At 32.3% G+C, this 16,667-nt stretch overlaps 2 protein-coding genes across 3 annotated transcripts in view; one reads left to right on the top strand and one right to left on the bottom strand.

Annotated features, from left to right (window-relative positions):
- msi (RNA-binding protein musashi) overlaps positions 1-16,667 on the top strand; it is a 612,288-nt gene that overhangs the window by 593,416 nt on the left and 2,205 nt on the right. For both annotated transcript variants that reach the window (XM_075290465.1, XM_075290466.1), the window contains 2 exons: positions 665-1,265; positions 15,667-16,385. In XM_075290465.1, coding sequence (XP_075146580.1) covers positions 665-1,265; positions 15,667-16,385 — 1,320 coding nt within the window. The remainder of the gene's footprint in view (positions 1-664; positions 1,266-15,666; positions 16,386-16,667) is intronic.
- The window catches only part of ymp (yellow-emperor), a 93,952-nt gene that overhangs the window by 3,501 nt on the left and 73,784 nt on the right, over positions 1-16,667 (bottom strand). The gene's annotated exons all lie outside the window — the stretch shown is intronic.

Consider the following 16,667-nt stretch of genomic DNA (forward strand, 5'->3'; position numbering starts at 1 on the left):
AATTATTTAAACTCTTAATATTACTAAGGACGTAGTGTTATTTAACAAGTGAAAAGAAAAAAAAAAACATTAATTGGACAGATGCAAATATAAGCACACACAGTACATGATTAACCAAATAACCGTTGCATTTGTTTCATTCGTTGTTTTTGTTGTTTATGTTTTGTCTTCGTTTGGTAACTAAGCAACCGGCAAATGCTAAATTTTGTTGTTGTGAAACCGCGTAGTTTTGTTTATTTGAACTTTCTAACAAAACCAAGGAAATTGTGGATTTTATTATTCAGTAAATTTTCATTGCTGCAAGACAGACACATAGCCAACAAAAGAAAGCTACACCCACACACAAGTTGTTAACAAAGATAGTAGCAGTAGCTTGTGATTTCCAAAGCAGAATACCAACAAGGACCTCGATTTTTTTTGTTGCATTTGGTATTTTTTTTAATCACACACATAACCTAGAATATTCGGTGATTCGGTGTCACACATAGTATATTTGCGTTTTAGACCGTGTTAGAAATCATTTCATCACCATTCATTTACAACAGGAAATGCACGCTCTTAAAGAAGGAGCTACCATGTTACAACATCATCCAACATCTTTACCACCACCTATGGTACCACGTATTAAAGAAGAATCTACGCAAAATTTCTTTTATCCCCACAGTAATCCCATTGATAATGCTGCCGCTGCTGCTGCGGCTGCTGCAGCTGGTCTCATAGATCCACATCATAATCGGGAATTGCACAATGCTTTGGTGGCCTCAATAAATGGCAATGTTGCTAGCTCTCTTACAACATCGGCTGTTTTAAAAAGTGCCTCCGTTGCTCAACAGCAAGCCAACAACAATTCCATTTCACAACAACAACAGCAGCAGCAACAACAACAGAATCAGAATTCCAACACCAATTCAAATAACAACTGTAACCAACAACAACAGCAGCAGCAACAACAGCAAGGAAGCCAGACCCAACAGCAGCAGCAATCGGCCATGGTTGTCGTAAACAATGGCAATAACCAACAATCCGGCAATGTGGTTGTCAATGGTGGCAGCAATGTTTGCAATGATGTGGTCAAATATACAACATCGTCGGGTCGTTCGACTCCTAGCAACAGCATGAATGGTTCATCTGGCACAGATCCTGCCCCTGGTAAACTGTTTGTCGGCGGTTTGAGCTGGCAAACATCGGCCGAAAAACTTAAGGAATATTTCAATATGTTTGGTACTGTAACAGATGTGCTCATTATGAAGGATCCTGTAACACAGGTAAGTGTGCATATGTTATTGCTTGCTTTTTTTAGATACCCTTACCAAACGAAAAAAAAAATACAACTCCGTACCTTCACTTTGTCTTTTTCCTAGTCCTGAAAACAAAAAAAAATATTTAAAGAACCCAAACAAAAAATGTTAACAGAATTTCTTTTCCCCTTGCGATATTGTTTTGTTTTTATTTCCCCTTTTAGTTTTCTTTACTATTCAAGATATATTGGAAGAAAGGTTCGAATGTTACCCATAATAATGATGATGGTTACAGGGTGATCTATGCTGATCATCATCGTCGTTAATATGAGTGGGTCTTTTTAAGTTTTCCTACCATTTACACATCTGCCTATTTTATCCACACGACATTTTGTGGTCTTATACATTTTCTATGCCCTTCTATTCTATTATCCATTCAGTTTGTTTTCTTTAAGATTTTTACCTTGATATTCTTCATAATCGTCTGTGTCTCAGCTGCTTCTTTATGTCTTTTACATTTGGTGGCATTATAGTCGCCGTTTACATTATGTCTTTGGTTCTCAATTCTAATATTCTTGGAAATTTTCTACCTGTGATTTTGTTTTCATTATTATCTTTTCTTGAGACTCCCAGTATTACGTTCAGTTTGTGAGTCGACTTCTTGGGAAATCTAAGATTAATGGGGTGGGGTGTAGACTTTTTGTACAGGAATAAATCTCCTTTAAATCTTATCCTAAATAAGGATTTCAATGTAAGGTCGGGAAAGATAATGCCTAAGATCTAGATATGCTAATCCAACTCATTGATATTCGTATTTTTTCTGAGCTGGCTACATATAGAGATTAGACAGAAATTATATTTCGGCATTCTACTGCTAAAATTTAGGGAGAAATGAAATCAGCATTGGTAAAATGGTGACCTTAATCGCCTGAAGACAATAGGTCATGTGTTTCTTTTTTCAGCTGTGGCTTATCTCTTCTCATCACAATGGACTGAATAGTGTGAGCCTGAATCGTATCGGGCTGCCACTTTAACATAACCTATCTCTTCTTATTATCACGGGTAATAATTTTAAATGTAATATCATAGTGTAACTTATTCTAACGTAATTACACAAGTAGTGTGACACATGCTAAGTAGTTTCACACTTAGTGTGACACATGCAAAGTGCAATGGACACAGTTTGTCCTTAAGAAAGAACTCCTTCATCGAAAGATATTGCAAATCGCAATCGTTTCTTTTCTTTTTCATTTGATAATATTTTCTCAGCCTTAAAACAAACGTTTGTTTAGATTATAGAGGAAGACTATTACTCCAGGTTCACATAGACATTTAGTCCATTGTGACATTACAGATGATGAATTTCTGTCTTGTCAATAAGTGCTATTTGACTCATTGCTAACTGACCTACTTTTTATAGTCGAGTCCAAACAGCGTCTGAAAATATGTTTGAGATGCGTTAGAGAAGAAACTATACAGTCAAAAGTTATCCAATTAAAATTGCAATTGTTTAAAAATTTTAACAATTTTTTTTAATTATAAAAATTATTTAAATCAATTACTTTTTTTATTGCAAATTTTTAAATTGTTCTCTGTGATTGTTGTTATCATTTAGGCGATTGAAGCAATTTCAATTCTTATTTAATTAGTAATTTAGTGTTTGAATCCTATAACTTTTTTCTATAACCCCTTACTTGGAGGATATAGATTTTCGCTGAAAATTTTTTGGTGTTTTTCTAATGTCGAAAACGGAATTTATCCTAAGACTTCTTGTAAGCAAGGGGGATATTTATCTTCCTTTTGTTAAGTTTATCGCCTTTCGTTTTTAGCTCCATAGGTTAGGTTAGGTTAAGTTAGGTGGCAGCCCGATGTATCAGGCTCACTTAGACTATTCAATCCATTGTGATACCACATTGGTGAACTTCTCTCTTATCACTGAGTGCTGCCCGATTCCATGTTAAGCTCAATGGCAAGGGCTCTTAGCTCCATAAATCAATGTCCAAATTTATCGCAATAGTGGTACCCAAATGATTCCAAATTATAAAAGTTCAAATTGCGTTGGTTCAGGTATATGTCCTATCTTTTTAGCTCTATAAATTAATGTCCAAATTTACCGGGATGGTGGTAAATTTCACTTCACAATCTTGTTGACATGATATGAACGTTAATTTTAGAAAATTCTTTCGACTCGATGAGAGCAAGAACTATTAACTATTTAAAATAAATTTTGTCAAAAAAGTCGAATTGAGAGGAAATTTCAGTTGAAAGTTCTTGAAAACGAAAATTCCTTTTTGTTATATGCAATTAAAATTTGGAGCAAAACTCTTAAAATTTTTTATGAGGTCATTCACTACAATTTACTATGGAACTCCAAAACTCATGTGGATCTAGAAAATCTTGTCGTCAAGATATCAACGTTAATTTTAGAAAATTCTTTCGACTCTATACGAGTAAAAGCAACATAAACAGGCAATTAGGCTCGAGATCTAAAAATTGACTATTGCAAATAAAATTTGTCAAAAAAAGTTGAATTTAGTGGAATTTTCAGTGCAAAGTTCTTGAAAACGAAAATTCGTTTTTGTCATATGCAATTAAAATTTGGAGCAAAACTCTTAACATTTTTTATGAGCTCATTCACTATAATTTACGATGGAACTCCCAAAACTAATGTGGATCTAGAAAATCTTGTCGTCAAGATATCAACGTTAATTTTAAACAAATCTTTCGACTCGATGTGAGCATGAACAGACAATTAGGCTCGAGATCTAAAAATTAACTATTTAAAAAAAAATTGTCAAAAAAGCCGAATTTAGAGGAAATTTCAGTTCAAAGTTCTTGATAACGAAAATTCTTTTTTTTGTCATATGCTATTAAAATTTGTAGCAAAACTCTAAAAAAATTGTTATGAGCTCATTCACTATAATTCACTATATTATGAGCTCATTTAAAGTTCTTGAAAATGAAAATTCCTTTTTGTTATATGCAATTAAAATTTGGAGCAAAACTCTTGAAAATTTTTATGAGCTCATTCACTATAATTTACTATGGAACTCCAAAACTAATGTGGATCTAGAAAATCTGTCCTCAAGATATCAACGTTAATTTTAGAGAATTCTTTCCACACGATATGAGCAAAAGCTACATGAACAGGCAATTAGGCTCGAGATCTGAAAATTGACTATAGCAAATAAAATTTGTCAAAAAAGTTGAATTTAGTGGAATTTTCAGTGCAAAGTTCTTAAAAATGAAAATTCGTTTTTGTCATATGCAATTAAAATTTGGAAACTCTTAAAAATTGTTATTAGCTCATTCACTATAATTTACTATGGAACTCCAAAACTAAAGTGCCTTTAGAAAATATTATCGACAAAATATTAACGTTAATTTTATTTTATTTATTTTATATTTATTGTAAAAATAACCAAGCCAAACCAAATTTTAGAAAATTCTTTCGACTCTATGTGAGCAAAAGCTACATTAACAGGCAATTAGGCTCGAGATCTAAAAATTGACTATTGAAAAACAAAAAAATGTCAAAAAAAGTCGAAAACAATTTTCGCAATATCCTCTGAAAAAGTCGACTTTCGAAAAAAATTATATTTTTGTATTGTTAGACAAAGATAACTTCAATAATGGCTATTTGGCTTACCATTGACCAAAAATCATACGTTTTGTGAAATAATAATCACCATAGATAACAAAGTAATAGATGACCCATAGGTGTCAAACGCTGATTGGCATTTCCCAAAATGAAGAATAAACGAAGAAAATAGGGGGAATTCCAAATTCTCTTTGAGATTCGTTTTTACAATTTTTCTATTTTATCAACAATTTGAACATTTCTTTGATATACCAGATGATGTATAATTAAATTAAATATTCAAAAGTTTATATTTGAACAAAAAATTGCGACTAAAACCGCGAAAATGCAAAATTCAATTTTGAGGAAATTTTCTCTTTACGAAAAACACAAAACGAAATGTCAGAAAATTCATTTGGGCTTCTTCAACATTTTCTGGACGTAGAGCAATGGGTCATCTATTACTTAGTTATCTATGATAATCCAGGCATTTAGTGGCCAGCTAATAATTAATACTCCCTGATTTCTGGCATATTCTCGGTCGTCATATATCTCGAAATTTAAACATTTGTTTTTAATTGCCATCGCTATGTTGAATCAAACTTTAATGGATTTTATTTTAACTCTAGAAATTTCTCCCACATACTAGATTATTTAAGGGTTGATGTAATATTTTATCTGCAATGTTTTCTCTAGCCCACGCTAAAAAAAATACACAAAGTCACCAAATTGCCTCACTATGTATGTGCTGGCATCAACACTTGTCATGGTCCAATGTAGTGTCCCCTTGGTTTCCCAAATGTAAACAACAACAGGTGACCAAAAAAATATGTCTCGGACCACTAAAATTTATTACAAATTTTGTATTTATTTTTTAATCGCACCATTTAGCACGAGCCTAAATGCGTAAGAAGGAAACCATACAGCTAATATAAACCATATACCCTCCTATGGAGTGGTATTCTATACTGTTTTTTTTTATTAGTACCCAATGATTTTTTTTTAATTTCCAAAATATGTTCACCCAATTATACGAAAAAAAGGGGAATAAGTCATTTATAAACTACAGTTTTAGGGCAAAAGCCTTCCTTACCTGGCCGTATAAAACAGGATTGTAGGGCTATTGTAAATTTAGTATGACGGCACACAGGCAACAAAGCAAAGTCTGTTCCTTATAATAACTGAAACGGCAGATGTTTGCTTAAACCGGGGACATACAGCCATACACACACACACACCAAACACATATATCATATTTTATGTCGTTTCTATCCTGTTGTTTGCATTGTTTCCTTGAGCTAAGTAAAGAGCGCAAAAATTCAGGTTTTCCATACAACTGAAAAGAATTGAAACGAACACAGCTGTTCATTTTTGTGTGTTTGTAATGTAATTCAAAGGATCTTTATTGGTGAGTTTGATCGATCGTCAAACAAGAGGACCATATTTGATTGTAGGAACCGTGACATAAGCTGCTAAGCAGTGTATGTGTAGGGATGTGTGTTTGATATTTTGGATGCTTATTGTTTAATGGCCCATTACAAAATAAGGCCACAATTTTTGAGGTTACTAGGGGATGCATGCCAAGACATAAAGAGCAGTTGATGAAAACAGCAACGATTGCAAATGTATTCCTACTGGAAATGAAAACAGGATAGCTTCTCATACCCTTGTTTTATTTGTTATTTTTTCTTTTCGGAAATCTAAGTAAGAACAAAAATGGATATCTAACGGGTGGTATTGTATTTCTGGTATTGTTCTATTATTTCGTTTGCTAAACTCTTTTTTTTTTGTTTGGTTATTACCATAATGGAAGGATTCCTTCTCATGATATATCTATGAGAAAATATCATAGACTTACGCCTTTTTATAGTGACAAAGGGGTTCTTTGTGGAATTACGGATCTTAAAGAAGAAAACAAAAAAAAATACAAATACAGTTCTACAAATAAAACAAAAGTATAGCGCAACTAGTCTGTAAGTTTCCAATGACAATAAACAAACAATTACCTAAATACAAAAAAATTGTTCTTGTAGATGTTTATGTAGAATAAATTAAATTAATAAGAAAAGTATTTTAACATTAGAATGTATTGTGTATATCATGCTATTTATTATAATGAAAAGAAAAACAAGAATTTATACTAAAACTACTTCACACATTATCATAATCAAAACCAACTGGAAATTGCTATTTACCATGTAGCTCTTCTACAACATACAGAGGATGATATTGGCTGCCATCATCATCATCATCAGGGATTCAAATCTATTTAAACAAACAATTTAACTATACGAATATAGTTTTTATCATTATTTCTACCTGGCCACAGAAAATGGGTAAAAAATTCAAAAGGAGGTCTTGACTGGCACATGTTTACAAGCAGCTGCATCAAAGCTGTTATACTTTTGCCAGACTATGGCTATTAATTATATCGGATATAAAGGCAGAGAAAAAAAAGGGATATGCAACAGGACTTCACTTCATTGACACAAAACAATGGCATACTACATGAAATAGTTTTTGTGCAAGCTGCAATTTGCCAAAACAACAAGCAAGAGGAGGGAGGATATCTATCTAGCACCGAATTGAATTGAACAAAGGATACGAAGGATTTCCTGTCTGTAGTATTTCCATTTTTGCCGACGACAATACCATGCATCACATGCCACAAGGAATTCGTATGTTTTTGTTCAAAAATGCCATTAATTACGTTGCCATAGGTACCACAATCTTCAATATATTCTTAGTATTATTACTTTCCTTCTTTAATAATAATAATAACGTATACATACATATATATATTATCGTAAATATCAGAGAAATCAATTATAAAACGTAAATATGTAACTAATTACCACTCTCTCTCTATCACTTACTTACTATCTTCTTTTGTTATTTTGTAAAAACTCCAAAAACCATACCAAACCAAACAAAAACCACAATTCTTTGCCATTTCGTATATTATTGTATAATTGAATTAATATCGACTTGTACTACTACTACTACTACTACTGCCACTACTATTTTAATATCATTTAATTTTGTCATACAGAAACTAAAGAAATTTTTAAAACAGGCATTGTGTTATATTACTATCACTACATATAGTCTATATATTTTCCAAAGTAAGATAAAAGTAATGCAAATTATTTATAACATACATACTATATGTATATTTTCGATTTTAGATATCCTTCAAGAAATCTCTAGTAAAGCATATATTTGTGAAAACCATTCCCCCGCCTTATTTTCTTAATATAGGCAATTAATTTGTTGTAGTAAAAACAAATAATTTGCTCATCTTAATTCTAAAGAAGAGAAAATCGTCTATGCCAAATAACTCGCATATTTTAGAGTGAGAGCCAATTTAAAGAATAAATTTACATATTTAGAAAATTATTTTGTTTTGTTTAATTGTACAGAGAAAAACAAACAAACAAACAATTCACAAAATTTGTATTAGAAAGTAATGAATATAAAAATTGTATTGTGTCTACTATCACTATAAGAATTAGTCAAATGGTACATTTTGTTGTTTAACTAATTATTAATATATCCTTTTGGACTAATATATATATTAGAAGTATAAAAGTATTTCCCAATGATTCCCCCCAACCCCCTCCATTTTTAATTAAAAATAATACCCTATCGTCAAAAACGTTTGAGAAATATTTGAACTCAACGCAAATTCAAATTTGACAACACGTTGAATTCAAAGAATTTCCAAATCATATATAGGAAATTCACATGAATTACTAAAGTTATATATTGTAATAATTTTTTTTAATATTTCCTATAAAAAATTAACACATTTAATACTTTTACAATGATCTTGTGAATCGCCTAATGGGTTATCATTGTGTTCTCACATATATTCTTGGTTTTAAAATGTAGTTAATTTTTTAGTATTCTTTGTTTTTTGTTTTTATTTTGTGTGGCTTTAAATGTAGATGTTTCCCATATTTTTTTTAAATTACAAAAAAAACAAACAAAAATACAAAAAGGAAAAAAATATTAAACTAGTCCTACCATTTTTACATATCCTTGTTCAATATGGGCAGATATCTTTCTAACTAATTTGGAAAAAGCCAAATTTACTCTTATGCCCTGTTCCTGTATATCGAAAGAAAGCTTTCTTTCGCATTCCAAACGAAATAAAATTGATTTTGGTTGCACTATGTCGAAAAGCAAGTCAATTGATATTTTCTTATCGAGTAATAAACGAACATATAACAAGTTGGCTGATAAGTCCCCGGTCTAACAAAGAAAAACACATTTTTTTTGTCAAAATTCGTTTTTATTATTCAACATAGTTCCCTTCAAGAGCGATACAACGATTATAACGACCTTCAAATGTTTTGATACCATTTTGGTAGTACTCCTTCGGTTTTGCCTCAAAATAGGTCTCAGTTTCGGCGATCATCTCTTCATTGCAGCCAAATTTTATCCTTGCGAGCATCCTTTTGAGGTCTGAGAAAAGGAAAAAGTCGCTGGGGGCCAGATCTGGAGAATACGGTGGGTGGGGAAGCAATTCGAAGCTCAATTCATGAATTTTTGCCATCGTTTCCAATGACTTGTGGCACGGTGCGTTGTCTTGGTGGAACAACACTTTTTTCTTCTTCATATGGGGACGTTTTGCTGCGATTTCGACCTTCAAACGCTGCAATAACGCCATATAATAGTCACTGTTGATGGTTTTTCCCTTGTCAAGATAATCGATAAAAATTATTCCATGCGTACTTTTGAGTCTTTCCACGCTTCGGAGACGGTTCACTGGACGCTGTCCACTCAGCCGACTGTCGATTGGACTCAGGAGTGTAGTGATGGAGCCATGTTTCATCCATTGTCACATATCGACGGAAATACTCGGGTGCACCCATTTTGCACAGAGCTTCCGCACATCCAAATATTGATGAATGATATGACCAACACGTTCCTTTGATATCTTTAAGGCCTCTGCTATCTCGATCAACTTCATTTTACGGCCATTCAAAATCATTTTGTGGATTTTTTTGATGTTTTCCTCGGTAACCACCTCTTTCGGGCGTCCTCTGCATTCACCGTCCTCCGTGCTCATTTCACCACGCTTGAATTTTGCATACCAATCAATTATTGTTGATTTCCCTGGGGCAGAGTCCGGAAACTCATTATCAAGCCAAGTTTTTGCTTCCACCGTATTTTTTCCCTTCAGAAAACATTATTTTATCAAAACACGAAATTCCTTTTTTCCATTTTTTTCACAACAATAAAAGTTGCTTCACAAAAGATGCTCTATCTCACAAACTAATTGACTTACAGACGTCAAATTTTGACACGAATCATTTGAAGTTTGGTACAATATAAAAATACTAGCATTTAATAGTAGCGACGCCATCTATGTGTCAGACCGGGGACTTATCAGCCAACCTGTTATGTACAATATGTGTCAAGAAAAAAAAAGTAAAAACTTTGTTAACATTCGAAAGAGAGAAACTCAAATTCATTCGAACTCGAGTGACTGCCTTTCTTTCGAATGGGATTTCTTTCGATATACAGGAACAGGGCATTAGTTAAATTAGTTGGTGTAATGGCAAACTAGTACTAATTTTCTTAATCAATTTGGAATATGTATAATTAATTTAGATATGTCATTTATGAAATTCGATCCCAAGATAGTGTCTTAATTTATATATAGTGTTATTATTTTATACTACTATATAATTAAATTTGAATTATCCCACATATAACAATACTACTCATGCCGCTACATCAAATGGATAATACTGGCAACCATATTCCATATAAAATTTGAGGATAGCTGACACGGGATGTTACCAATTCAAAATATCAATTTTTTTATGATTTTTTTATTGATTTACCACCATTTTCATGAAGCTCCGTTAGCGCTACGTTAGCTAACGAACTTTTAAACCTATGTAGAGCTCGACCGAAGAATCGGCATTCGGCTAAAAATCGATAATCGCCTTCGGCATCAAGAGGCCGATTAACCGAAGCCGATCCTTTTTCATATCGAAATTTATTTCAGTGTTGAATTTATTTTTATGCCTTACTCCCATTTTCATGAAGCTCCATTAGCGCTATGCTACCTAACGAACTTTTAAGCCGTACTATGTGGAGCTCGACCGAAGAATCGGCATTCGACCGAAGCCGAAGCTTTTTCATATCGAAATTTATTTCATAACGAATTTGTCTTTGTTGAAAAAAAAAATGCTAACATGGAACTAAAACAAATCAAATTTCTTTAATTACAAATTTGAGAAAAATAATCGGCTTGGGCTTCGGCCGATAATTGCTTTTTTTGCCGAACATCCGCTTCGGAAAAAAACCCGCTTCGGTCGAGCTCTAGTACTATGGAAATATCTGTCATCTTGCCTGTATATTCCATATGGTTGTTGAAATTTTATATCCACCACCATAGAATGGTGACGGGGGTATAATAAGTTTGTCATTCCGTTTGTAACACACCGAAATATCGATTTCCGACTATATAAAGTATATATATTCTTGATCAGGGAGAAATTCTAAGACGATATAACCATGTCCGTCTGTCTGTCTGTTGTAATCACGCTACAGTCTTCAATAAGGAAGCAATCGTGCTGAAATTTTGCACAAACTCGTGTTTTGTCTGCAGGCAGGTCAAGTTCGAAGTTGGGCTATATCGGTCCAGATTTTGATATAGTCCCCATATAAATCGACCACCTGATTTGGAGTCTTGGGATTATAAAAACCGTAGTTTTTATCCAATTTGCCTGAAATTTGAAATCTGGAAGTATTTTAGGACCATAAAATGGTGAGTATCGGTCCATGTTTTGGTATTGCCCCCATATAGACCGATCTGCCGATTTTACTTCTTGGGCTTCTAGAGTCCGTAGTTTTTATCCAATTTGCCTGAAATTTGAAATCTAGAGGTATTTTAGGACCATAAAGAGGTATGCCAAGAATGGTGAGTATCGGTCCATGTTCTGATATAACACCCCCATATAGACCGATCTCCCGATTTCACTTCTTGGACTTATAGAAACCGTAATTTTTATCCAATTTGCCTCAAATTGAAAATCAAGAGGTATTTTCTCAGATTTTTCCGGTTTGGGAAGCTGAAGTCAAGAACTTTCGAATAACCCCGGTCTTCGGGCTCTTTTCGTAAAACCCTGTGCAAATCTGAAAGGTTTGAAACCCTATGTGAAACCTCTGAAAGGTGGACACCCACGGTCGCTTAAATTTTTTCCACCTTTGAGAGGTGTCCAGGTATGAGAGGTTAATTTTAATGCGTTAATATTGCAAACGTCCCCAGACAAGTGTCCATGTTTGGTAGGTGACTGGGCGAATTGAGTGACCATTTCTTTAGAGAAATCGTTCTTTTTTCGAGTCCTTTCGTAGCGAGGGCTCTTTAGCTTCAATCCTAATTTTAAATTCTCTGACATTTTCGATCTCAAACAATTATAATTTGGATATCTAAATTCGACGTTGATCAATGATACTTATGTACCAATAAATTCGGTATATTTTTGCGCCATCTCTTTGTCATGTCGTGCTACTTTTTTTTAAATAAATTCCTTGCAATTTCGGCAGACACATGTATCGCCTGAAAGTATGCAAAAATTTCTGCTATAGTAGTTGTACCGGTTTATCGTCCAAAACTGTTAAATTCAAGCACTCCTTTTCATTGAAATTGATATAAAAGAAAATTTTAGCGCGGTCGGTCAAACTATATTCAATATACAGTCAAAAATGTTTATAATGTACCTCGAATATTTTTTCAGCCCCCAAAGATTTTTAAAGATTTTTTTATGTTTATAACGAATATTTTTCATGTTCAAATATTCGAAATCGTAAATCGCCAGTTTTTCGTTGAGTGTTATTTTTAAATAAATTTTTTTGCAATATAGTTCTTTTTAACGAAAAGTCCAAATTAAAAGTGGATTGCTGACCGAAAGTATATAGATTTTTCTACACTTCACCACTACTGTGGTACAGGTATAAGTTTGTGCATTTGTATGTAACGCCGAGAAGGAAAAGTCTGAGACCCATCGTTTAGTATACCGATCGTCTTAACATAACATCCAACACATTTGACGGCTCCGCCCGACTATAGACTTTCCTTACTTGTTTGTACTAACATTGTGTTCATCTCAGGGCGTTAACCGCATTAAATTTTAATTCCAGAGATTTTGTAGAAGTACAAAGAATTGTCTCCAAGTCGGCTAAGATATAAATATTTATTTATGTGAATATAAACCTTCATAATAACTTCCAAAAAATTTGAAGGGGTTGAGATGGTAACACAAATTTTGATCTACATAGTGGTGACTTGTTTCTTTATAAGAAAATTAAATTTTTGCGATTTGCGATACCGATTATCGGAACATGGGTCATTATTAATGGCATGGGAAATGTAAGTAAGAGAAATTGGGATCATTCTAAGATAACAATGACATTCAATTTCCAAGTGACTTGTTCTTTGCTACGCTTACGTTCATAACGAGGGACTTTCTCATTAGAAATTACTTCAGTATTTTAACTACACATAATATTTATGGCCTGTTCCTGTATATCGAACGAAAGCTTTCTTTCGTATTCCAAACGAAAGAAAATTGATTTTTGTTCTTCTATTTCGAAAGGCAAGTCACATCATATTTTGTTGTCGAGCAATAAACGAACATATACAATAAGTGTCAAGAAATAAGTAAAAACATTGTTAACATTTAAATGAATTATCAGGCTAAAAATTTGAAAATACTCATTTTTGATATTCAATGTCTTCTCATACAACCGAAACGAACTTTCAAAAATATAAAAACTCAAATTCATTCAAATTCGAATGACTGTCTTTCTTTCGAATGGGTTTTCGTTCGATATACAGGAACAGGGCATTATTATTTTTTTTAGCTTTAAAATTTAAAACATAAAAAAATAAAATATGATAATTGGCTAAAATAGGCTTCCAAAACTAAACCAGTAAAGTAAACATTTGTATCGTTTACTACTTATTTCTCATAATATATATCTACTATATGTAAAAACATAAACTAACAAAAAAAAAAGAAATCTTACACAACATAATAAACTGCTGTTTTGGGGATAAGTATTCAGAAAAAAAAAAAAACAAAATAAGAAAAAAATAGAAAAATAGATTTTTAGTTAAATGATTAACCCCCCGACCCTTAAGTATATTTTACATATAGTTCCCATATAATCGTAATAATATTAATAATAGATTACTTAATAATAAAAGTAAGTTATATGCCAAATATTGTACAAACAAAAAAAGTAAAGCCAACAAACTAGTTGCGTTCTTCAAAAAAAAAAAAAATGTAAAACACAAACAAGCTCTACAACAAACAAATTCTCTATATATATAGATTTTCCCTCCAATTACATTAATAAAATATAAATTTGATACACAACAAATTATATAAGACAAGTATATGTTATTGTTTCTTTTTCCTAGATCAATCTCTAACTAATCCTTCCCGATGTATTGATTTTATGTTAAACTTTGAAAATTAATTTGTGTAAATAACAAATGTGTGCCAAACGAAAATGAAACGAAACAATTTTACACTATTGTTACACCATTGTTGAAATTCTCATTATAAATGAGGATATTATTATCTATTGTTGAAAGTAACTTTTAAATATGTCTTATTATTAGTTGATGATCTTATAAACATATATCTTGAAAGCATATTAGTCGATTTTCTTAGATCCATATCCATACATATATGTATATTTTTTGTGTGTTTTATTTATTTTATTTTTTATTTTTTAATTTTGTTTTTTTTTTCATATTTGGTTTTTAGAACTGATGATAATGTTGAAGAAAATATTTTATAAATTTTTTATATTGAGAAAACAGAAATCAGAAATTAACTTTGTTAAGTCTATAGCTAATACACTGTTCTGCAAGAGGATTATATAATAGGAATTTAATGTCCCTTTAGAAATTCAGTTTTTTTATTCTTTGTATAACAGTGCTTGTCCATGCGTTGTAATTATTATTGTCTATCGAAGGAAATCTTGAAAATATTTACACAAAATATTGTAAATAACCTTATCTTATTAACTAGAGAGTATTTCTAATGCTTTGACATGTAGGTGTTTTTTTTTCTATATGAAACTTTGGTAGTCTTATTATCAAAACGAATGATAAAAAAAAAGAATTTGGTCCAAAAGCCTAGCCTAAAAACAATAAAAGTGAACAAAATCTTAACAAATTTTGTGTAGTTTGAATAAATTTGTCTCATAACAAAAGGTATTATGAATAGTAAAACTATAGGATACATAATTGTTGCTCCTTTTTTAATTGATTCTCAAGTAATTTGAAACATCCTTAAAAAACAAACAGCTGCTGCTTGGTAGTCTAAGAAGCAAAACAGAAAAACACTTTCCAAAAATTACAGGTCAAAATTTTCCTTCACTTACCAAAGTAAATCATGTATTACATTATTTTTTTTTGGTATAAAAAGTAAATGGGTTTTGTTTTTTTTTTTCTCGAAAAAAAAACTTAAAAGCAAAACCTATTTATTAAAAAAAAAAAATTAATTACCATTGGTTTTTATTTTCACTATTGTCTACTTTATTGTCCTTTTTTAAAATGTTCTTTGGTTGTTAACTCTTTTAGGCAGTAAATTTATATAAATATATTTTGGAATTTAGATTTATCTTGAACAGATATTTCTAGTATGAATTTAGTTTTGGTATATTTAAATTTCTTAAAAAGAAAAAAATGAGTTTGTAGATCATGTAATCTATTATTGTTTAAAATTTTCTCTTTTTAAATATTTCAAAAATTTTGTATATTAATATTTTGTTTTTGTCTTTTTCCCCCCTAATTATTAAAATTAACAGCGTAGTCGTGGTTTTGGCTTTATAACATTCCAAGAACCCTGCAGCGTGGATAAAGTTCTTAAGGTTCCCATACACACTTTGGATGGTAAAAAAATTGATCCCAAACATGCCACACCCAAAAATAGGCCACGTCAATCGAATAAAACTAAAAAGATTTTCGTTGGTGGTGTCTCTCAGGATACCTCAGCCGATGAGGTGAAAGCCTATTTCAATCAATTTGGCACCGTCGAGGAAACCGTCATGTTAATGGATCAACAAACTAAACGTCATCGTGGTTTTGGTTTTGTCACCTTTGAAAATGAGGATGTTGTGGATCGTGTGTGTGAAATACATTTCCATACCATTAAAAATAAGAAGGTCGAATGTAAAAAGGCTCAACCCAAAGAAGCTGTTACACCGGCCGCTCAGCTCTTACAGAAACGTATTATGTTGGGTACATTGGGTGTACCGATACCAACGGCACCGGGTCAATTATTAACAGCACGTACAGCAGCTGGCGTTCAGGCCATGAATCAATTTGCTATTTTACCCTCACCAGCCCAGTTACAGTTACATGCTGCTTCAGGTGCAGCAGCATCGGCAGCGGCTGCACAACAGGCTGCCTTAATATCACAAAATCCCTTCCAAGTACAAAATGCAGCTGCAGCTGTTGCTGCAAATCAAAGTAATTTTGGCAAATTATTATCGACATATCCTCAAGCAGCATTACACAGTGTGCGGTAAGTGTAAATAAAATGAAGAAGAAGAAGTGTATCCATGATGGATAAGTTTTCTCTCTGGAAATAAGAAATTTACGTTTTTATAACCTCCATCATAGGATGGGGCTTATATTAACTTTGTCATTCCGTTTGTAACACATCGAAATATTGCTCTAAGACCCCATAAAGTATATATATTCTGGGTCGTGATGAAATTCTGAGTCGATCTAAGAATGTTCGTCCGTCCGTTCGTCTGTTGAAATCACGCTAACTTCCGAACGAAACAAGCTATCGACTTGAAAC

Source organism: Haematobia irritans, chromosome 1 (genome assembly GCF_050003625.1).
Source record: "Haematobia irritans isolate KBUSLIRL chromosome 1, ASM5000362v1, whole genome shotgun sequence".
NCBI lineage: Eukaryota > Metazoa > Arthropoda > Insecta > Diptera > Muscidae > Haematobia > Haematobia irritans.